Genomic DNA, 24,637 nt, shown 5'->3' on the forward strand with positions numbered 1-24,637 from the left:
TCCAGATCTCCTGTTTAGCATCATTTTATTTTTCCCTTGAATGGTAAGGTTGGAATCCAGCCTTGCAAAATAGCTGTTAGTGCGGCATGCGTTACTTATCATTGTGGGTTTTTGCAATAATAACTGTATTACCACGACTGTTCTTGGTGCGATTCCTCTTCTCTGCAGTCTTTTCAACAGACATCTTGAGAAGCCTTGAGCTAGGGTCGTGCCTTGCTGGGTCTGCGCGGCCGAGCTCTGGTGCCGGGGGCTGCCGGGGTGCCACGGCCCGGCCCAGCAGCCACGGCGGGAGCCCCTCGGGGGCAGCGCGGCTGAGGAGGGGGGGAAATGGCCCACGGAGCTGCGGGAGAGAGCAGAGAGCCTGCCTGAGAGCAGCGGCCCTGCAGCCCCCGGGCCGGGCAGGGGGAGGCCGGGGGGGACCGGCCCGGAGCAGAGCCCCCCGGCAGGGCAGGGCAGGGCCGGGCAGGGGGAGGCCGGGGGGGACCGGCCCGGAGCAGAGCCCCCCCGGCAGGGCAGGGCAGGGCCGGGCAGGGCCGGGCAGGGGGAGGCCGGGGGGGACCGGCCCGGAGCAGAGCCCCCCCGGCAGGGCAGGGCCGGGCAGGGGGAGGCCGGGGGGGACCGGCCCGGAGCAGAGCCCCCCCGGCAGGGCCGGGCAGGGCCGGGCAGGGCCGGGCAGGGCAGCCCGCGGGCAGCCCAGGGCCGGGCAGGCCGTGCCCCCCGCCCGGGGAGGGCCCCGCGGGGGAGGGCAGCACACGGTGTGTGTCAGGGCCGGGGGGATCTCTCCCCGCCCTGCCCTGCTGTGGCCGGCCCCAAAGGCCCCCGGCTTCCCCCGGCGGAGCCCGCTGTGCCGGGAGGGAACTGCCGAGCGCTCTCCCTGCCCGGGCCTCGCCCCACCGGCCGGGGGTTACAGGGGCTCTGCCCGGCACCGCGCGGGGGGCGCCGGCGGACACAGGCCAGCCCGCCGCAGTGCGCTTATTCCCGGGATTGTTTTTTTGATATTTTTTCTTTTCAGAAGATTCTCTTAATTTCCTGTAGCATAAAGAAGCACTATTAACATATTAACTCACCAAACCCTTTAGTGATTCTGGGATTTGCTTCTCGTTAGGGGAGTTCAGGTTTGGAAAGAGTAGCAATACATCATCCGTTGGAGGTTCTGCTGGAGCGTGGTGTACATAACCTTTGAAAACTGTTCTGCCACCAAAAGCTGCCTATTTTGTAGCTGGCCCAGATCCAGTTTCTCCCAATTTGTACCGTTTGTGCCAGCCAGCTACTGTGTTCCTTTTCCCGTCAGAGGCAGCACTTGGATTTTGCAATTTGGACTGCTGGACGAAGAGAGTGGAAGCAATGAATGAAATGCATGGAAAGGCACGGTGGGAAAATAGGTGTTTTTGGCACTCATTTGGGACAAGCTGTGTAAGCCACCGCAGCGTAGATACACATGTGCAATGTGGCTATTCTAACCTCTGCCAATAACAACTTGCTCTTACTACATAGCGTGACATCTGCTTACCTCTCTCCAGCAGCCACCTTCAGCCTGCCAGTGACGGCCTCTCTCCAAATGCAATTTCTGTCCATACTTGTGTTGCTGTGAGTGGTCCTCGGGAGACACGTACATTTCTCTCCCTCACCCGGGTTTTTCAGTTTTTAATCTTCGTATGTATTAGCATTGAAGTAGGGATGGATGTGATATTGCTGGTGCAGGCAAAAGCTAACAGAGTCCATGGAGCAACCACGTGCCGTTTTGAGGTGACACAGAGCAGCACGCCAGTGGTGCCTGCTAGTGAGCCCTGGGACACCGGCGTGGAAGGCCATGGGTCTCCCAAGGGGCTTGTGTGCCTTTGCGGCTGCTTTTACCTTCTCCACGTTACGGGATGGAGAGAAAGGACAAGGCTGAAGGCAATTCACACAGTAATGCAATACTGCACAGGACAATTTTCCCTGATTTTTATTTTCCTTATTTTAGGGCATTTTAGCAGTGGTGGTTCATGAACTTCAACCCTTATGGAGGCCAGTAAACTCCAGTGAGGCAGGACAGTATCTGTGAGGGAATTTGATTCACCTGTGTTTTTTGCTTTAAAAAGAAGTGTCTTTGGATTCATTATTCCCTTTATTGATTTCATTCTAGCTGTTCACCTCATATTGATCTAGACTTCTCACCAGGGACAGTTTCACTAAGAGTTTTTTTCTTTTCAGCCAGCGATTCAAAGGAAAAACACTACATCTGTGAATTAAGCATTGTCTGTAAGAAGCGCTTTCTAGGCATGGCTACTTTTATCATACTTTTGCTGTCTAATTTGTGATTGCTGACATGTAATAAGCATAGAAATGCTGAGGATGAATGACTGAATATGATAAAGTAGTGACTTCTCTTCCTGTACCCCTGCCCCCAAGGCTTCATTCCTTTTTTGATCCAAACTTCAAAAGAATTGGCCAGAGTGTTCATGTTATCCCATTTTTCATCCCACTCTGTGAAAAGTGGATGGCTTTTTTGTTCCTCTCATTTCTGAAAGCAGTACTGCAGAAATCTTAGATGTACCCTTTCATTGTTCTCTGCTGTAAGTTTTGAGAAGAACTGGGTGGTTTTGATAAGCCTCCAGTCTAGTTCCAAGCCTTCTGAATCTGCTTGCTTTTGTATTGCTGGGAACAGCTCTAGGATGCTTACAGGAAGCAGAAGAACATCTTACTACACAATTTCTGTTTGGGAGCATGAGTATTTCTTTCTGCCTCAGTTTTGCAGCAGTAATTAGTAATCAAATAGGGGTTTCATTCTTTGTGCCTTGTCTACCAACTCTTTCTTCTGCCTGTTGAGCACTTCCTGTTATGAAGCAAGGGTCAGTTAGATGTGTGTATCTGTTCATTAAACTGTCGTGCAGGGAAGAACAGAAGTAGTTTTAAGTCCAAACAGCCTCTCCTTCTGTAGGTATAGGCATCTTATCTGTGAGCAGCAAATGGTACAATGCCCATCAGTTGCTTTTATATTTACGGCATCCTACCCCTTGTGCCTGGGCACAGCTTTGTTTTAATTCATTCCCGCATAGTCTCCTAGGCTGTGGATGAACACATGACTTTCTTTTTGTTCTTGGGAATTTTTTGGCTAACAGAGGAAAGTTGTGTTGGTTTTTGGGTTTGGTTGGTTTTTATTTAATGCAGCAATTGTGACAAGCCAAAGTCATTAATAGTAGTTTTATCAAAGTCTCAGTTGTTTTTCTTACACCATGCTGATTTATTTATAGTTTGGCCGCACCTCCTCTTTGCTGGAGGTGAGCAGATGTAACATAGATAGCATAGATGGCACTTCAACACTCCTAGATCTGGAACTGGGGTTTCCTTCTGTGGTCATTCCTGCCTGGGTTATGATCTCTGCCAGATCTCCGTCACATTATCTGGGTCCCTTACGTGGCCCTGTGCTGTACTCTCTTTCACAGAGTTTTAATACGCCTGGCCCCCCAGTGAAAAAGAAAATCTTATTTCCCTCAGCATAGAATTAAAACTCAAAGTGGAGTATTATTTCCACTGAGGTTGACTTCATGCATTGTTATTTATTGCTGTCTACTCACTGGCTGCTTGGCAAGTGGTTCAACTCCAGTTCAGGTTCACTATGAACTGACAGTTGTTGTTTCATGGAATATTGGAAACAAACAGGTGAAGTAATCTGTCCTCCCTGAGAGATCTGCCTCCTGGTGCATCCAGTCATTGTTCAGGATGATTTTCATCATCACAGGGAGCTTCAACTGAGGAGCTGAAGACTGATAAATAGAGTTCAAGGAGTGTCCGGATGATGCACATGTTTTATTTTTAGGTGGTCCTGTGACGAGCAGGGAATTGGACTCAATGATCCTTATGGCTCCCTTCCGCTTTGGGATCTTCTGTAATTCCACAGACCTGGTGGCACTTTGCTGCCAGCGTTGTGGAGCCAGCTCCACTGGGTATTAGAGGAAACGCACATCAGCACCACTATCCATGCCATACTTGACTTTCACACAGGGAGGACACAGAATGCACCTTGTTTTGGCAGTTCTGTGTTTTTTACAATCACAAAGCTTGTGTGACTTGGAAGTGTGTGTAGGGCATTCGTATCAGTGCTAGTTTTGCAAGAAGTTGTAGAAAAAACTTCAGGCAGAATATGTTCTGCTGATAAATGGCAGTATTCAGGCTAAACCTAATGACTCATTATTATTTTATATTATTTCATTGTTTCCTCCACAATGGAACATGTCTCTAGCATAGAAAAACAGAAACAATTAATAAAATTTAAATGAACGCGCTTCCTAGACCTCTGAAATTTCTCACACCCCACCCCACCAAGGGCCTCAAGGCCCTTGTCGTATTTTTTAACTAGTAATATCCAAGAGTGCAAGACAGTTCCCTTCCTGAAGAATTGCTGTAACATGACATATAGTTTTATTGGTGCCTTATATAGTGTTTTGGCATTCTGTAGTTAAATGGCTTGCTTCCTTGGTCTCACAGCAATCTCAGCAGAAAATGGCTTGCAGTCTTTTTCTTCTGGAATAGAGAAAGCATAAACTCTGAAGAATTACATTAAGCTTGAAACTTGACAGTTTGACAGTACCAAGCCCGCACCATAATGGCTTTCATCGGTTCCCACCAGATTTAGAATGAGCTTTTACTACTGTTGCCTGAATATCTTATTACAATCAGCAATACTGAGTATGAAAAGGTAGAATGGATTCCTCTTCTCAGAGTGGCTGGTGTAAAGATGGTCAACAAATTTTTTTAAAAGCTACATTGGTTATTAAACCAGACACACAGTCAAACATCTTTCTCAGCTTGCTGCTTTGTTCCAAATACCTATCTTGCGTCATGGTTTTTGCAGGGATCAATATAAATTATTTTATTATTTCACTGATGTTTAAAATGTTCTCGTAGTTTAAAGAAAGTGCATAGAATCAGTGTGTCAGCACCTATTAATTTCTTACTGATTCTGTTGTATGCTTTACGTTGAGGCAGGCGTTTCCAATGAATGCTGTGTACCTGGCAGAACAATGCACAAGCAATTGCATACAAAGCGAACACACAAATATCACCATCAAAACCTAACCAGTGAGTAGGATGTGCTTTGGGTTTCTTTCCTTGCTTCTGGTTTGTGTCAAAACCCAATGGCACACGCAACCGGGGCAGTCTTACTTGTTAGTTTTTCGTTTTGACTTTAGTTTTAAAAGGTAAAAATAAGATGGCCATATACTTTGGACTTCTGTCCGACTAGTGAGTCCAGACGGGTGTGGGGAAACAAAGCAAACAGGTTAAAAACACAGTCCGCTGACCTCCTGCTGTGTTTCGGGAGGCTGATGTTAGCACGTTGTGTACAAAGAACCTATACAAAGCAAAATAAAGCCAGTGGGAAAACTCCCATCTTTCATGACCAGACCTATAATCTTTTAATAGGCAAGAGTATATATGTGTATGTACAATGCAGTCAATTGTTATGCTACATATTGTTAGTAATAAAATTCTTTGGAAGATTCAGTGGGGGATTAGGAGGGCTGCATGCCAGCAATGTCATGTAGGGAATTGCAGCTTGCCCTGCACGGTGCTGGAACAAGTGAAAGCAGGAACTCATCAACCCTGAGATGAATCCTCAGAGCTGAAGAGCTTTGGTAATTCCATGTGCAATCATTTTCGAAGTGCCAGTAACTTAGTCTGACTCTGCTCTGAAAGAAGCTGATTTTGTCAAAAGGAGAGCTAAGCTAAGCTTGGACTGAAAATCCGGGCTTCAGACTGAATTCTGAAAAATTCTTTCTTTCCCTAATGATACCAGAAATGCTTTCTGTCTGCCACAATTATTGGGAAGCTTTTCAAACAACCATTTTTATTTATAATAATCCTTGAAAAAAACCCCCACAACTCCTTAAACAACTAGGTCTTTTAAATTCTTTGCATCCATTTGTACTATCTGAACTGTTCACTCTGATCATGAGAATTTATGCCAGGGCTGAGGCAGTTATGTGCTATGTTTCAGATGGGAACTCTTATTCTTGCTCTTTCACTTTCTCTCCCTCTCTTTTTTGCGAAGATAACCATTTTAGACAGAATCAAGATACAAAACATAAAAACTGTCACAATCTTAGTTAACAGAAGACCTGCGATTGTTGGGCTATAAACCTACTATCGATTTTTATTTTTTCTCTGAAAAGAAAAAATGGAGACATCAAGCGAGGAGGTGTACTTGAAAAATGAGTGTTATTCTTTTCCTGTTTCCCAGTACTGTAGTGTGGATCAAGCCAGCTGGGTTTCCAATAACTGGACCTGTTACCAGTAACCCAAGATGCAGGTGTAATTGCACTTTCAGTGATTCATCTATACAGCACACTGGGTTGTTTTACACAGGCAGCATCTGTTTCACCATGATTATTCTACTCTGATTGACATCCACCTTCTCCTAATAAAGTCCCAGTTGCCCACCTGTATGGTGCTCCCTTTTCTCTTAATGCATTTGTAAGACAAAAAAATCTCCTACAGCACTATGCTGAAACTCACAAAAAGGCAAAGTATCTAAATTTGCCAGTGGTGCAGCACCAGCACAATTATCAAAGCTCTCTCTGGATTAAAATTTTATAAAGTTTGAATACTGGTTCGAACCAGACTGGTACAAGATGGAGGTACTTCAGGTTTATACTAATATATCACAACTGAAGATAAAATCTGCCTTCGGCTGTAGAACTGAAATGGCTGTGTTAAGAAAATTATTGCATATTGGTATCTAATCAATTTTGTCATGTTTTTCACCCTTCTCATGGTATTCTATGTTTTCTGCTGTTTTTCCTATTCCTATGTATTGCCTGTGGAGATCCTTCAAGATTTTTGGGAATATTAGAAGTTTACACGGGCTCAGGGGAGGACAGGGCCATTTTGTGAACGAGAAATGTGCTGCATATTACTGAATACACAGAAATTAACCCCAGGCTCAGGACGCCTCTGAGCTGCAAACGCTTGGACACTGGGAAAACACCGTACTCTTCATTCACAGAGCAGACATCTGGTTTTGGCCGCTGCTGGAGAAGGGGTTCTGAGCAGCACTGGGTTGACCCAAGGACGGCTGTTCCCAGGTTGTAGGTGCCTGGTAAATCACCTTTTCCCTCACCTGTTCCAGACTGGCTGACATGGCCTGTTTCTTCCTTGCGGGAAGCCCAGTGCGGGTCACAGTGACCAAAATTGCTGAATGCTTTTTAGTTACACTGCATGTGAAATAACGCTTGCAGGTGTCCGTGCCTCGTGCCGAGACAGGTGCTGAGCAGGCTTGGAGCCTAAAGCATAAGGTGATCTCTCCAAGTAAGGGCGGTGAGCAGGGGAGCGCAGAGCCCGAAGCAGCCTGGCTGTGTGTCAGCAGTATTGCATGTTCTCATGGTTGCATTTGTGCATCTGGTTAGTAGTCTTGACAAGTGATAGATAGTCCAGCCTCAGATGCCTGAAGTCTGTCCAAGACCCTGCTCTTAATTTCCTGATTAACAAAGTGTCTCTGAAAGCCTGGAGCCTGAGAAGGAGTATCTGGTAGAGGGACTTGTGGTGCATAGGCTCCCTGAAACTGTGCCCGTCTATATTCATGGAAAGGTCGTCATCAGAAAGTTGTGTCTAAGGTACCGAGTTGGTTGCTGTCTTTCAGCTTGCCATGTTCATTAATTCGTGCCATGTAACTCCCGTCCATCAGCCGTCTCGGTTCCTTTCTCAAAACCAGGATGGGTGGCCTGCGATGCAGAGGCAGGACCTGACTGGTGGCCATTCTGGCTCCCCTCCGTAGCGCCTTTGGGGACAGATCTGCAGCAATCCCAGCACAGTCACAGCCAGCTTAGCACCAGGTAATTGTCCGACCTTCATTGCCGGGGGAGGTCCGTGTGTGCATGTGAAAGCTGAGACTGTCCCTTAGATCCTGGTACAGCATGGATGCAAACGGTTCTGCCAGAAAAGGAAATATCTGAAATTTAGGGGCTAAAGAATCTTTCTGTGACTATGACCATTTATGGAAATAAAAAGTAGAGGGGCTCATTAGAAAGAAAACCCCTCTTTATGTAAGGATTTCAGTTAAAAGGAACACACAGGGCCAGTCCTGTCCCTTTGGTTAGTTGGGGGGTTTGTTGTTTTGGAGGCAGTATAACCTTTCTTAAAAATCTTATAGTCTAGATTCTTTTGCAGCATTTACCCAACAAGCAATGACTTGGGTATTTGGTCTGTTGTTAAGTGCTCCTGGTAAAGTACTTACTGCAGATATTGATGCTTAGGCAGACCCTGAGAGCTCGAATGGATGGGGACCAGTTGGGGTGTCAGAGGAGAAAAAATCAGTTTTGAAGCCTGCCATACAGGCTGCCTTACAGCAGTTCCGTCATAAGCTGCAGATGATTCCTGCTTCATATGATAATAGAAGATAGGTTTTCAAAGTGGCTTCTTTACTCGGCTGAACAGACATTTTGATAGACAGGCTCTCTAAAGGGAAGGTTGTTAAAACATCTTAACCACATGTCCAAAGTAAAAAGAAGTATTATTACTAGCAAGTTAAGAAGCTCAGGAGTCAGAACCAGGCTCCTCAGCCCACGTTCATTTGCTTTATGCACCCCAAAGTAAGGGGTAGGGTTGGCATCAGGCAGACAAAGCCAATGTATGTTCTCTACCCGGGGTGAGGAGGTACCTCAGGAATGGGTAAGGCATGATGAAAATGCAAAGGAGAAAAATTTCCGTTTTAGCCAGAAAACCCTGGCTGTTGCAGTGTCCATCTCTGTTCTGTCTCAGCCACGGTTCCTATTTTTACATTTCTCCTTATGTTTTCAAAGGGCTGAATGTGCTGTGTCCCAGGCACCCCACCCACCCCCCACCCCCTTTTTTTTTTTTTTTTATACTGCTGTTTGAACATGTTGCAGCTCTCACAGGTGTCACTGTAGGCAGGGATTTGATGTTAAATATCAAAGGTTTGATCTTATTTCAGCCAAGTATGAATGAGTTCAGATCTGTGGCTACGGCGGGGGCAGGAGGAACATAGTAGAGGCTGAACAGGAGTTAAGAGACGGCAGAAAGGAAAGTACAATTATCGGTACTAAAACAATTTTCTACTCAATAAAGACCTATTACATGGAGGAAAAAAAGGCTTATTATACTTTATCTGCTCTACCTTAACTTGTAAATTGAAAACCCCTTCCATTTTATTCAATTCACTGCTTCCGGATTTATTAATAACTCACTGCTACTTTATCTTTCTAAGTGCATTTTGTCATCAGAAAATACATACATAAGTCATATCCGTACACTGTACCTACCCAGAGTGGTTTTCTGCAATAAGCTGATTAAAGTGAATGATTCAAAACCTGCCCAGCAGATCTCTGGATAGTGGGTGATCTGGGCAGTAATAAGTTTCTGCCGGGGCACCAGTATATGTGTACAAAGTGTTCAGCAGGGAGAAAGAATTTGCCTAATTCAATCACAGGAGTTTTTAAAAGATCATTTTAAGGATTATGTCCGTCGATTCTCCTACCTCCTTCCGATAAGAGGATTTTTTTAGCTATACCTAGTAATTTAGTAAAAAGAGTACCCTAGTCTAGTATTGAGAGGGAACTTTTCATCCTATGAATGCTGGACTAATCCATTTTTCTTTAAGAATAACTTAAATTTTATTAATTTGTGAAGTTGTGGGTTTCATTCTATAGCAGTCAGTGCGAAGGGTAGACCCCCGAGAGTTGCGAGCTGAAGCTGTGGTTCAGGAAGCTTTGTAAACAAGTGCTTCTTTCAACTTCAGGTTCGGGAAGCTTTGTAAACTTCAGGCAAGCGCTTAGCTCCTGTTGAATTCATTTGGATTTAAACAGAGCCTCGGTACTGGAAAGGAGTGGAAAAGACATGGAACATCCGAACCACAATCTAGGTTTTAGGGTTGCTGGGTTTTCCTCCAGTTAAATGCTCTTATTTTTTGCGATTTGATTCAAGGTGGCTTTGCAGTTGTAGCTGCTGTCTGCAGGCTTCATATTTTCGGGTGGAAGACCTGCCCCTCCATGCTCCACCACTGTGCAACAGCCACCCCGACCCCTTCTGTCCTGGAGGGCAGCAGACAGGGGAGCAGGAGGACACACATTTCCTACATGAAAAATTGGTTCGGGGATTTTTATTTGCCCCCTTAGGTCTCTGGCTACTGTTTGTGATCACCCTGAGGGGATAAGAAAGGGTTAGGGAGAGAGAGCAGCTCCAGGGTCTGACAGCCTGGAAAAGGGTTATGACACAGTTTAGCCGGTGCTGGTGTTATATAAATGTATATGTGATAAATAGCTCTTAATGGCTATGAGGAATGGCTTCTAGCATTTGCCAATAAATCTGCGATGTACTGGATTTATGAAAGACCTTGACAAAATTCCTAAACAAACCAAGTTTTCCTTTACTATGTACTCTTGTAGCTATGATTAAGAGATTTGTGGGTTTTTTTCCCAGTGAAGGCAGTGGTGCTAGTATGTTCCTCAAAGGCAGTTTGGTCCAGTTTATTTAAGCAAGAAGGAGTTTAAGTGGAACTGAGCCACAGAAATATGTGCCACTTGTCTAAAACAAACATGGTTTAGGGCTTTCCTTATAAGTGACATCTATTATTACGTTTTTAAGTCGATCTTTGTTAGTAAGCATCTGCAAGTGCATTCAGTCAGATATAAAGATCCAAGACTATATTATTAAACTGGAATGCTCTCTTGAAATAAGGACTTGCACCTACACCAACTGAAGTTAATTGGGAATTTGCAACTGAACAAAAAAGTACGGTCAGTATTGTTTACATGACATGTTGTCTGTGAAGCCGTTTTGGACGTCACATACCATTTTCTGAGGATCTTTGGACTTCTGTTTTGTAGGACTAAATAGAGTGGATTATTAATAATGTTGAGAACAGATCTAAACACTCATTGGAAGTTATATCAATATTAAAAGTTATATCAATAGGAGATGTATGAATATCATCTCAGTGTAGCAGATTTGTTAGTGAATTTGTTCTCACCACAATCACTATACCAATTTCTGTGACGTTTCGGGGACTCCTAGTTCACTTTTTTCCCTCTGGAGGATTCCAGGGATATGTAAAGAAAAAGAGCGTGTATAAGCATAAATCAAAATTGTCCCCTATTTGATAGTTTCTAGTTCTAGAGAGCGAAGAGTGGTGCTTGCGTGAGCTTAAGACAGTGTCCTGGTTTTTGAAGTTTTGCTTTGAGTTTTGTTTATTGAGGGAACTACAGACTTATCTTGCTGCGCAGTGGCTGTGATGAATGCAGGTGCAGTTACAGCTTGGCTTTCAGCCAGAGGTGGAAGCTTATTAAGGAACATTGATTCCCTGGCTGAACATTAAATTTGTGGTTGCTGCATTGAAAATATTCTTCATTAACTGTGTAATTGAACAAGCTGCTTATTATTATCTGTCTGCTGACGTTAACTGAGACTAGACTGTTTGCTTAAAACACTGCATGTAGGAAAACGCCACGCATGGAAGGTTCTCTAAGAGGGATGGGACGGTATCCCTTAAGCTAGAAATAATTCTTTTCAGCTGTTTCCTAAGTATCTTTCTCTAGCCTCTGTGAATTTGTGTCGGGGCCAGGTACAGCTTGAGCTCTGATGATCTCTGACACCGCTGATCTCTTCAGATGATTGAAATTGGCAGAAATTTTTCCAGTTTCATCACTGACATAGCTTAGGGAAAAGCCCATCAACTGTAATTTCAGATCATGAAGGTGATGGTGTCCAGCAAGTTCTCCTCTTTTGCAAGATCAATTAGAAATATATGGGTTTGTTTTCACATTATTTCTAGGAATAAATGCCAGAGTAGACTATATCTGGAAGTTGAATACTCATAATATTGCCAAAACCTAAACCAAATTACTGAGTTTGATTTTCCATTATAAATTGAATTTAAAATGAAAATGCCTTTATAATTGACCTTAAATTACAATCATGGTAGCATTTCTGTAAAGGGGAGTGTCACTGTGTTTTTAATCAGATGTAGTTTCAATTTAGTCTCCTTACATTTTTGATACCCAACTTTAAAGGGGTCTGTCTGCACACAGTGTACTTGAGGCATCTATTCACATAAGAGGCTTTCCCCGCTCCTCTATTACACCATTTCTTTTTCTTTTCATGGTTGAAGTTTCTTCTTTTTGTCCAGTAGCCACAGGCAATCAATATGATGTCTCCCAAGAGCTTGCACCACAGGGCATTGGTTATTCAAGGCCAAGGTTTTACGTATAGCCATGAGCCATCAGCTCCTTTCACAATCCTTATTAACAATGGCTGATGAGCACCTTTCTTCTGAGGACCTTCTGTGAAGGTTTATGCAGCCAAGACTGCAGATTGCTTATAAATCAAAGAATCCAAGTTCTTTTCTCAGGGTGAACTGAAAATACCATCTCTGGAGCACAAATGCTGCTCTGAGCTTTCACCCTGCCAGCTGCAATGTGAGCGCTCGTTAGCGTTTGAGGTGCCTCACCTTTGTTCCTATGTTTATGCTGCAATGGCTACCAATTCTCTGTTTATAAGCTGCTGCTGCCACCTATTTTTATGATACCGAAGAAAGTATATATCAGGTTATATCCCCTGTTAATATCTGCTCATGGTATTAAGCCTTCATTTTTTTTTTCAGTTTAATGACAAAACTGAAGCATTAAACCAGGCTAAGGAAAGATATGCACGCTGAGAAATTCAGCCTTTTCCTAAAACACTGCCACACATCTTCTGGAAGAGCCAAAATCTCCTCTTTTAGTAAAATGCCAACTTTTGATTGGAACTGATTAATTCCGTTTCTAAAAAATGAGGAAAATAATGTAGTGGTCCAAGGAGAGAACTATGCCTCCTAGATTGCTTAAGTTTCTTGGGAAACTTTTCTAGCTATGTTAATTTACAAGGATTTTTTTTTTTTTTCCAAATCCCATGAGAGCTGCTGGAGAACACAAAAATTGTAACTGTAATGTGCTAGGCTGACAATACAAGCATAGCTAAGTGCGAGAACATTTCGTATTTCCAGCAAGAAGTACCTCGAGAGGAGCAGTTGTGCTGATGTTGGAGCTGACTTTCCTTCAGTGCAACTACAACTTGTTTGATCTTTTTGCCACTACAAAGATCTTTTTAATCCTGTCATTCGTAGCAGTCACGTAGGAGGTTATTTTCTATTTTATACGGCTTCACAAACATTATCTTGTGGAGCTGGTGGTCTGTTGCAGCTGGAACGACGTTGTGCAGATCTTCTCTGGGGTCTGTGTGAGCTCAGGAATAATGGATCGCAAGAAACGGATGGGAGTGGTCCATCTGTCCTACTGCAAAAGGTGTTGGATTTTCTCCCAAGCTATGCAAAACCGTGACCCTGCATAGCTTTGAGCTTCTCTGCTGTTTACTTAAGTACTGAAGTGTTGTGTGTCTTCTGTTTCTTATGGCTGTTACTCAGCTGTGGAAAGAAATACCAAGTAATGTAACCACTTTCTTCCAAATCTTGGGCCAGAATCTCAGCTGGTGTAAGTCAGCAGAGCTCCACTGACATTATTAGTGCTCCAGTGATTCACACCAGCTGTGGATCTGGTCTTCTGTCTCAATTTATGAAGGGCTTGAACTAAATGTCAGGAAATATGAAATGATCTCTTACAGTCAGCAGTTCTCCAGATGTGTTAATGGAGTTTAAGTTTACCAAAAGGCAAGACTTCAAAAAGTGATCCAACAGAAGAATAAACTTTCAAGAATGCCTTACTTGCAGGCTTTTTGGCAAGAGAGGACTATACAACTCACTGCAATTTAAAGAAATTAAGTCAGTTATGCATTAGCGTATGGTAACACAGCTTCAGTGAGAATCCAAGGTTCAAAATAATTTCACAGCACAAAGCAAGCTGTTGCCATTCAGTGAATAATTGCCATGTAAATAGGAATCATCAAGTCTTAAAACCAAAGTTAAGTTGCTTGTGAACTTCATGTAAAGAGCCTAATGCTTCCACTTTGCAAGTGTCGTTGGGTTTATTCACAGGCACGGTAATACAGCTTGCGGAGATTAAATGAGGACCATGTTCTTACAAGAACACAGAAGCTTAATAGTCCTAGCTGTGTAAAGTTGAGACTCCACAGTGATTTGGCTTATAGATGTGATCTCGTGTATGGTGCTGAAAACGGTTATTTTAGCCGATGAGGATAAAATTGTTGTTGAAGTTGCTTAAGCACTGTCAGACTTGCTTTTCAAAATCAGAAAGTGCTGGAATAGGTGAAACCTCAAAGTCCACAAATGTGGAGTCCTGGAAGTCTTTTAGTCATGTGCCTGTATGGCGTATGAGGATGTGCTCTAAAAAAAAAAAATTCCGCTGCCTGAAGTAGCCTGTGGTAGTACAGAGGTCTTCGCAGCCTAATTTATTTGCTGATGTGACCTTTCAGAATTAATTAAAATTATCAATGCGTGGCTTTATACTGTGTGTTTTACATACATTCTCACTGGAGTCTTAGTGCTTTAGACAGACTTAGAAAGGTAAAGGCACGACACGCCTTCAATAAGTAACCTTGAGCATCACACTGTGTTGGAGTATGCTACCTATATTTAAAAGAAAATTATGGTACAAATAAATTGACGGCTGGCTGTGGAGTGCTCTGATCCTGATGACCAGAGGTCATTGGCTAAGGGTCTGATTCTGGCAGGTTTGTTCCACAGTTAGTCCAAGTGACTTTTGATGAGACACCCGTCTGTCTAGATGTCACTGCATACCAACAGGAAAAAAAATATGCTTGGACACAATTTATTCAGACCTGAAGGAAAGCGTTTTGGAAGAATTCACAGAAAACGCTAGTTAGACTTCCAGAGAAAGAAAATATCATAATCTGGATATACCAGTACATTGACTTTACCATGGTTTGCAGAGCTGGAGTGATGGATAGCATGGTGAGGAAACCCTTGTGCATAACAGAGAGCTCTTTGGAAGTGACGGCATTCCAGAGTCGGCATTTACTGGGCTTTTGCTGATTCTCCAGGAGCACAGGGGGCTCCACCTTGAAATGAAAATCATTCCTCAGGTCCACAGCAGGAAACATCGTGGTGAAACCTCTGAACCTCCAAGGGCCTGACAAACTTGAAGTGTGAGAGGCTATGAATCGTGCAGTGGCTGGGGTCTTAGGAAACTTATTGTACTTTGAAGACTGCAATGTTTTATAAAACCTTCTGCTCCCTAGAGATTTCTGGGTAGGGGTTCTGGGAAACTTGGTTCCGAATCTGTTGGAAATTCTTTAAAAAGAAGAAAAATTACTGAATTTTTGTAACTATGTTGGCTCTACAACATGGAGCAATTAACGGCAAATGGTTGAGTTAGTCTGAAGGTAAAGATCGCTTTTGCAAGACTTGTAGGTGTGGCTCTTAGGGACTGGTTTAGTGGTGGACTTGGCAGTGTTAGGTTAACGGTTGGATTTGCTGATCTTAAAGGTTTTTTCCAACCTAAGTGGTTCTATGAGTCTATGATCCTGTGCCTCATTGCGCTAAGCCCCATATGGCAGCATTCGAGAGTAACACTTTCTATCACTTCTGTCTAGTTCTTTCCATCCCGGTGGCTCATGTGTTGGCCTTGGTAATACATGAACTTTTCACCTTCTGTCAGGATTACACCACTGGAATATACCTGGGCATGAAGACATCAACCCTTATGAAACTTCAACCGGTCCAAAATCCTGCGATACCAGCACATCACATCTGTTCCATGCTTCCTGCATTGATTCCCTGAGGCATACTGAGCCAAGATTAAGAGATTCTGTCTTATTTTCAAAGCAGCTAGTGATATCAACCTGCTGTATCTTGTCACTGAGAACACCCTTATCTGTGACTGATAATTCTCCTCTTAAAGCTTGCAAAAGCAAAGTTGACTCTTCAGGATTCAAAGATTTTTTGCAGATCTGGCCTATACATATAAGATTAATTCCTGTGGGGATCAGAATCTGTTGCACATGCCACCATCTTTGGAAACACGAGCCGTCTTTACCAGAGCGGTGTCTCACTGAGAGAGGAGAAACAGTGAACATGGGTTTTTGAGAAACACAAGGAGCCGTAATAGCCAAGAGACATTTAAAGTGTCTGCGTTGATGAGGGCAGCCAAAGGTGTGCTAGGCAGGACTGATTGATGCGGAGTGGCGCGTTAATCAGTGCAATGGATGTCTGATTCAGGCCTGAAGTTTTCAGATAGGGCTCTGTGATGCCCAGCTATAGGCGTGCAAACGCACACCTCAGCATACACATCAATGAACGTCAAGTGCTTCTCTTTGCATGCGTTTATAGCAAATGTAAACACAACGTACATAGGGGGAAAGGCCATGGATTTGAAAGTCCCTGTATTCCCTGTGGATGCCTGTATTATGAAAGGATTTTCTTCTTTTGCCTTTGTTTTCTTCTGCTCTGCTGTTTGGGAGAGAGGCTTGCACCTTCGGGGAGTGGACCTCTGAGACAACTCAGATTCTTCGTGTGCCTCCGTGTCAAACTGATGGACAACAGACACGTGCTTAGCACCAGGGAAAAAATAAAGAGCAGTTAGTAGAGCATCATGCTGTGCAATAGCAGCAGAGCAGATCCTTTGCGTATTTTCTGCATTTGGCTCTCCCGAGCTTTCCATGTGAAAACTGTGGGTGAAATGGTCATTCTCAGGGTCCTAACATTCGTAACGAAATAGCTGAAGCCTTGACATTTATAAGCTGAGTTTCATCTGTTTGTTTTGCCATTGCCCTCTCAGAAGTAATTAGCTCTTACAAAAAAGCACTTTTCTCTTACATGTAGCCTTAACAAAAAGCTCAAAATACACTATTAAGTGGTTACCTTGGCTGTGTATATGTTGGGATTGTTTATATCTGTATCTGAATTTGTATCAAATCTCTCTGCTTTGTATTTCCAGACCCAGTCTGGCCTCACAGAAGACATTGGGCAAGCATTCCCCGGATGTGATGAATCTTGAAACACTGGAAAACACTTGTGAGCCAGAGGACCTCTTTGGTGACATCTAGCTATCTGTCGGCTGAGAAACTGAGAGACTGACGCTTCTAATAGAGATAAACTGCAAAACAGAAGGGCTTTGTTGTAGACACTGAGCTGAAATCTTTGCTCTGAGGTAGTATTCGATGACATATTGCTGTAATCCCCTTGCGCTGTACTTGTCCCCATTCTTCGCTACACAGTTGTAGACCCTTGGCCTGCTAGACTTGATTTGTGACAGCCTTGAAATCAGCTTAGCTGCAGTGTAGATCTTGTGTCATGTGGCGTGGGGAAGGAGACCACCACCATAGCGTTTTTACATCCTAACAGTCTCTGGCTGCCGATTGTATCCAGAATCAACTGGTTTCCAGTTGTCCCCAGAGGATGTCAGATGTAAAGAAGTTTAAGGCTACCACTGTACTTACCTTATATGCTGCCCCTTTTTTGAGCAGCTCAGCGTAGGCGTGGTCTAGCTAAATCATCTTCCACTTCGACTGAAATACAGCTTTCCTAAACTGTGAGTTCAGAACCATATCTTCTGACTTGGAGCATCCAAAGAAATATCCTTTCACTCTTTACTTGAAGGTTCCCTGCAGCATTATGCATTATAAAGTATTCCTGCTTTAGGGAGTAAAGTGTTAATCAGGTCAATACTGACCGTATTTGAACATTCTGTAGAAATCCATAGGCTTTAGAATTGTAATTTTTGATAATTCATCAGTTTTCTTAAGGTGATTTTTAAAAAAAAAAAAAAAAAAAAAACACCAACAAAAAAAAAAAACGCATTCTAAAAATACATCAATTTTGGCTTTATTTGCTTAGACACTGTATGAGTAAAGGGACTAGTTAGCAAAGTGTGTTAGTGCATGACCTTTTCCTGCCCAAAGCTGGTGCATACATTTAGGTTTAGGGCTTCATCGAAGAAAAAGGTAGCAACGTGTATTTACCTTCAGCAGTCAAAATCAAGTGTACGGAACTAAGCATGCCTGTCAGGTTTCTGCTTTGCGGCTTTAAGAGCCTGAATCCATTCTCGTTTGAGGCAGAGGGAGCCAGTGCTTCTCAGAAAGGACATGCTCCAGCAAGGGTGTTAAACATGTGAGTAATCCCGTTGAAGTCAGCAGGACTATGCAACGTAGTCCTGCCTCTGTGCTCTGCGGCTTGCAGTGGTCCTTGGAAACTACTTGGTATTTTTGAAAAGGCAGCTTATTTAGGCCCTGATTCTGCCAGAATTCAGTCCTGTGTTTAACTGAAAGCATCCGTGTCGGTATTTGCAGGATCAGGGCCACATTTAAGAACTTACATGAGGATCTGGGAACACTATATTTAAGCGTTCCTTTCTGGAAAACATGGTCACAGCATTTTAAATTCACAAAGGGCTTTGGGACAATGATATAAATCACACAGTAAAACGTGAATGGCCAAAATATTTTGCTTGCTACAAAGACTTTGTGCCTGAGAAATGACAGGACCACAAAAGACCTATTCATACAGCCATTCATAGACATTGCCTGATTTAAAATCTTCCAGCGCTGATCTGACAATGCTTTCAGCAAAAGCCTGTATATCGTTTCAGTTTTAATGTGAAAATGTTCCATGACTTAACCCACAATACAAGAGCTTGGTTTAATTGTGCCTGCAGCGTAAAATGAAGGTAAATGGAGCTGAATAGCCCGCGAAAATCTGCTTTCAAGAAACTGTTGGTTTCTAATAGTAAAACGTTCTTATATAAATAGGAAATGTTACACACAGTTGGCAGATATAATAAAGTCTGTCAGAATGTTTATTCTTTTCTCTTTTTTTGAAGTTTATAGAGTCAAGCGAGGAGTTGAGCAGAAAATTATGTGATGGTGGATACATACCTTGGGCTATATGAGCACAGGTGTGTCGTCTAGTTAGGGTAGCTGTGGTACAGAGCCAGTTTCCAGCCAGCTGAAACTGTTTGTATAAGCAGGGACACCTCCTCTTCCCTCAACGCCTTACACTATGTCAGTCTCCACAACTGTCTAAGAAGTGTTAGCGAAATGCTCTTTCCTGAAGACGTGTGTGAGAAAGGATTGCTTTTCTGCTGATAAGGTTTCATTTTCCAGTTGACTTCGAAGAGGAGAGACCCACCAAAATGAGCGCAAATTATTTGTGAGAGCAGATTTAGTATTGCAAAAGCTGCAGAAAATCCGTGGAACTTCTTTAGGATGCGTATTTGTCCACAAGGAATGGGGGCGTCCACTTTATCCTCAAAGTCATTCATCTGGATGCATTGAAATAGACCCAGTGGCCTTCATTGACCAAGCCAAGTAAAATGTGTTTCAGATTAACCTGTGATTAAGTTTGGGAAGGGAACTCAGTAAGAACGCCTCTTACGTATTTTTTAAAACCCTACTGCATTAATATGATACTCAGCGGTGCTTGGTTAAGTCTCCAAGAAAAGCTGGGATCTTTTCTATCACTCCGCGCCGATGGAGTTTCTGCTGCAGGGGCTTTCCAAAGCTTACAGAGCAGAAGGGTTCCCTTGTGAGTCAACAGACAGTGCTCCTATTCATATATCAAATATAATGTTCACCTATTTCACAATGGCATAACATCTCATAGTTAATGTTCATGCTGTGATCCGCCATAATCATTGGATTCTTCAGTGCAGAGTTACTGGGTAGTCACTTGTTTTTCCATTCTGTGTTTGTGCAGCTGACTATTCCCACGTGGGTTTCGTAACTGGCATTTAACCCTATTGACTTGCATCCCATTCTGGAGCTGATTTCTCTAGTTTGTCAAGATTATTTTGAATGCTCATTCTTCCTCAGCTTTTTGGGGTGTTATGGGTGAATGTTGTAAGTTCGTTCTCCATTGCTAACATCCAGCCCATTAGTGAAAACACCAACAGTCCTGGACTCAAGCCTCACTCCATTCGACCTTCTATTTAGTAGAACTACTAAACTTAGACTTACTTTGTGAGCACGGTTTTCTAACTCACCTTTTGGAAGGCCATGTCTTCCAGGCATGCCTATAAAACTGTCACATGCAATAGCCTGACATGAGACATCAGTCAATTGCTTCTCCCTAGTCCAAAATATTTCAGTGGTGACAGAAGACAAAATAGAGAAACATGCCCACAAACGGTTTTTCGAGACAGGAAATTAACCAAAGTTAAGAAACGCAGATCAAATTTTAAAGGCCATCCTTAATTAATACTTCTGTTTGATATTACTGTGCAAATGATTTCCCAAATATTTTTTTTTTTTCTTCTGTTTAAACTGTACTTTTGAGGAAGACAAAACATGCATTTGTTTTACAGGAGGAAAGCCGTGCTATCTTTCATTAAAGGTTAGACTCATCTAGAGTTTTTCACTTTTAAAGTAACTATTTAAACAGAGTGTACATTTTTATGCATAACGATTTGTCATTTGAGGTTTGAAAATTGCCTGTTTACCCAGCAGATCTTTTAGTTCAAAAAGATTGACAATGTATTTTTCAAGAGCAAAATAATTGTTCTGAACCAAAGAAAACCCACCTTTTTTCCTGAGAAAGTGCTATGTAAAGTATTGCCTTTGGGATGAAAATATTATTTTGACTTTGAGATAATGTTTTGCCTATCTGTATCACTGTTGTAACTACCTTCTGGCTGTTATTCCCAAAAGTAGACACCCGTGTGTTTATACGTGTGATTTCGTTCTATTGTTCTTCCTTGCTTTGCACCTGTAACATATAAATTATTGTGTGTATAAACATGATTGTCTTGAAATGTTTAGTACAGTCTAGCTGGCCTTGACAATTTCTGCGGTTTGATCTAGCAGCCCAGAGGTACTTGAGGAAAGAAAAAGCCCTTGCACATGAGAACTGAGATGCTGCTAAATGTTTAAGGTTAAGCTGCTCTTTTTCCTGACTTGCCATCTGCTTTGAGGGAAAAATAAAATGAGGAAACAGTGAAGTAAAAATGGTAGGAAAACACGGCAATGAAAGTGTGTCCAGACTGCTTAGAGACTGAAGGTAATGAACGTCTTCCGAGCAATACCAGCTTAGAAAAATGTGCCAGGAGCTGGTTTTCCTACTGAAAGGGCAGCAGCTAGGAGAAGCTTCGCATCTTCTGGAAAACCTCTTCTGTTCCCCTTTGTCTCCGTAGTGCATCAGGGGTTAGTACCTCTTTTCTGCTAAGTATTTTTCTGCTCTAATTTGATTCTAATTCCCCTCACAAAGTCTGAGGTCTTATCAGATCTTTTTCCTAAATTTCCTTTTGGCAATCTGTCATCCTCCATCTCATTTCTTTTCCATATAAGGTTGGTCATCTTCTGAATTTTCATCCTTCTCTGACCATTACATGATTTCCCTGCTATTATAAAATACACTCCAAAACCAATTTCATTCATAAAACCTATCAGTATTAATCTGCTACCGTTAGAAAAACACTGCGTATTTTTAAAATGGACATGACTAAAATGGAAAATACCAAGCTGAAGGAAGATGACTTCTGCGGATCTTAAAGGATGAGTCCTGCTACCAGTCTCATTCGTTCGGCACTTTCATCAGTGGCACTGACACAAAAAGTAGGAACTCCAGTGAAACCTGCTGAGGGTGTGTGTCTGGGAAGCCTTATGAGAAACAGCTGTTTATTTTTTGAAGTAAAAGCAGCTGCCACCTTTAAACAACACGTGAGCAAGGCATGCGGGATCAAAAATTTCTGACGGGTGGTGTTGTGGAGTTGTGTATGCCTGTTCACAGAGGGAAAGAGCAGGGGGTGGGGGGAAACAGTAAAGCTGTGAAAGCCCAGGAGCATGGGTGGGGAAAGCTCTGGGAGTCCAGCCTGAGAAAAAGAGAGAGCATGTGAGAAACAGAGAGAGAGAGAAAGAGAAAGTGAGAGGTTTTTTTGGCCTAAATATTGACTGGAAAAAGGGATGAGGACTGAGCCTGAGCTAAACACTTGACTCTGTGTAATTCATTCTGTTTGGGGAGCAGGACTGCAGCAGATGCCTGGCATTGTCTGATCTTGAATTGCCTGCTAATCCCACTGGTCACAGAGGATAACAACAACTGGAAATTGCTTTTTTTGCCAGAATTCTCAAGTCTTGTCAAACAGCTATAGCTGCCTAAATAGCGTCAGAGGTGAGCTGTTTGTTAATGCCCTTGAGAAAAGGGATGGCCATACTATTTTTAGGTTACTTCTTGGAAAGGAAGGATAGCACTGGTTTGGTTTTTTATGGCTGTTTGTCTTGTGCAGAAGTATTTAACTGAAGAAGATTTTACCATCTTACCTACAACATCACAGAGTCACAGGACAGCTGGGGTTGGAAGGTGACTCTGAAGACCATGTAGTCCAATGCTCGCGCTGTGCCTAGTCGGTTGTTACTTAGCAAGCAGAGAATAACATTCATCTGCATCTTCCAAAAAGCTTTAATATAAATAGCAGTTCTGAATGTAAATCACTCTGCTGGGACTTTATAAAGCTTTCTGCACTCACCTGGCAGCACTGCTAATGAATGCTGCGGTCCCATCCCACTGCAAGTCTCTGTCTTCAATGCTTACATGTACCCTAGGTGCTGTAAAGGTTTCTTCTGAGTCATAGCTTTATGCCTCTGCTGAGGCTGAAACCGGTGGGTCCTAGCTGGGATGGTCTTCACAATTGGGAAACTATCAATTCCATTTAAACATTTAAGCCAAAAACTGCTGTCCTTGCCGCCTCTGTTTACAAAGGTCCTCTCCCACAAAGAGCTGTTGTTTATTTGAGAGAGACTGAGAGGGACATCTGATGGGAAAGTTGAGGTCCAGATGTAGACAGCCACTCTGGTACTTTCTGAAGGGCATGAAGGTACATATTTAAGCAGATGTTTTTATGCAACTCCTACTGTTACAGTACTCATCATGTAGTAGTCATGACTACAGCATGAAGTACCTATGTTGCTCTGAGTAAATTAAATAATAACATCACATTGTCCTTCTTTTCCCGCTTAATTAAATATCACTCGGAAGTCCTGCCTTTCATTTCTACTGCATGGTCCTGATTCACATCGGTTGAGCGTGACCCCTGGATTAAATCGAAGCATCAACCCCAGTTTTCTCATGTTACCCGTTAACTTCTGGCTTTCTTTCTGGGCTATTACAAGATCCTCTTTGAATCCCAAGGTAGATGAAAAGTTATTTTAAAAATCAATTTTGATTTTAACCAAAAGCCAGAGTTCTAAGCAGAAAAGGCTGGGGATAGTTGCACACCATCCTGCAGACAACTCAGGCCATATAAAACACAAAAAGGTAGTAAAATACATTTACAGGACTATTCACAAGCCCAGTAAAGACAGCTGATTCCAGGGGGAGATTAAAACCACTGCCCAGAACCACTTAAATTTAATGGTATTCTCATTGTCAAGCGAGAAAAAAGAAAACCAACTAAGGAACAGCTTTGCTAATGCCTCCTTAGCGCTTGGTTGTTCCTAATGCTTTGAAGTGTGAAGGGAGAACCTGTGTCATAAATGACAAAGCTGGCGATGGGAAAGCGCTGCCCAATTAAGTCACCTCATCTCCCTTTTGTCAGACCTGGAGGGGAAAACTGCAAGACTGCGCTCAGAGGCACCGGCTGGAGAGGTGAGGCACGGGTGGAGCTTGGGAAGGAAGAGAGCACCGTTCCTCCCAGGGTGCTGGAGCTGTTCAGCCACCCCATGCTGGAGTCCTGGTGGCCAGGTTGGCTTTGGCTGCTGCGGTGAGCCCGGGAACGTTAGCCTATCAGCCTAATGCAGTATCCCAAATGTGGGAAGCTACTGTGCTTGAAGGATGTAAGTGAGTGGAAAACGGTCTGGGCTGAATTAAAACGTACGGGTTGAGATGTTCAGCCCAAGACAGTCACCCCAGCTCCTTTGGCAGCAAGGACAAGTTGGGTATCTTCAGCTTACCTGTCTTGGGATGAGATGACTTGCTCCCAGGTGATAGCCCTCTCTTTCTCCGTGAGTACTGAGGGAATGTAGATGGCAAACACTGAAGCTTGTGGCTGTTTCAGGCCAGGTAGGTGACCGTGGGTGGCTGGGTAGGTGACCATGGGTGGGTGATGGGTAGCCACCATTGTTGTGGCTTCTGCACTCCTGAGAGCAACAGAGTGGCTGAGAGTCCCTGATGTACAGGGTTATCAGACCCGTTCAAGGTGGTATGCAAAAAAAGTCACAGCGCACGATGATGTGTCTGTAGACAGTCTGAAGGTGGTCTGTTGTGTCTCACCTGGCGCTGCTGATGTCCAGGCCCCCAGGGCCTGCTCTTGGGGAAAGGTACGTTCTTCTGCTGCCTTGGCTGCTGCTTGTTCCTCGTGTATCGTGCAGATGCCAAGCAAAGTCACCTCAAAGGAGAAGCTGGCTTTTAGATTTTTATTTACAAGGACACTGGAAAAGCTTTTATGCCACAAAGAATTAAGAAGACAGAGAAGGAAAGAAAAATGTTTATTAAATAGTCAATAAAAGATATATCAATATATTAAATACTGTGATCAAGCACAAATCCATCTACTGTGACACAGATTAATTGGGGGGGGGGGGGTGTCTGGATATTCTGGGTTGTTCAGAGACCTGTCTTATGAGTTTCCCACACCATCCGGGTGATTTTTTTTTTCTGCTTTTGACTTCTCACTGTATTAGGAAAGGAAGTGCTAGCAATACTCGCTGGTACCATTTCCACATAGCAAGCACATGGTTAATGTTCCTTCATACGGAGGGAAGAAGTTAATCTTTATCCTTTCTGGTAACCTGCTGGAGGCTGCTGGCA

General features: G+C 43.2%; 1 protein-coding gene across 2 annotated transcripts in view; it reads left to right on the top strand.

Annotated features, from left to right (window-relative positions):
- The window catches only part of XRCC4 (X-ray repair cross complementing 4), a 169,117-nt gene extending 146,292 nt beyond the window's left edge, over positions 1-22,825 (top strand). For both annotated transcript variants that reach the window (XM_040580497.1, XM_040580498.1), the window contains exon 7: positions 16,839-22,825. In XM_040580497.1, the coding sequence (XP_040436431.1) occupies positions 16,839-16,947 (109 nt within the window). In that variant the 3' untranslated portion in view covers positions 16,948-22,825. The remainder of the gene's footprint in view (positions 1-16,838) is intronic.
- The last annotated feature ends 1,812 nt before the right edge of the window (positions 22,826-24,637 follow it).

This window comes from Falco naumanni, chromosome Z, assembly GCF_017639655.2.
Source record: "Falco naumanni isolate bFalNau1 chromosome Z, bFalNau1.pat, whole genome shotgun sequence".
Taxonomy (NCBI): domain Eukaryota; kingdom Metazoa; phylum Chordata; class Aves; order Falconiformes; family Falconidae; genus Falco; species Falco naumanni.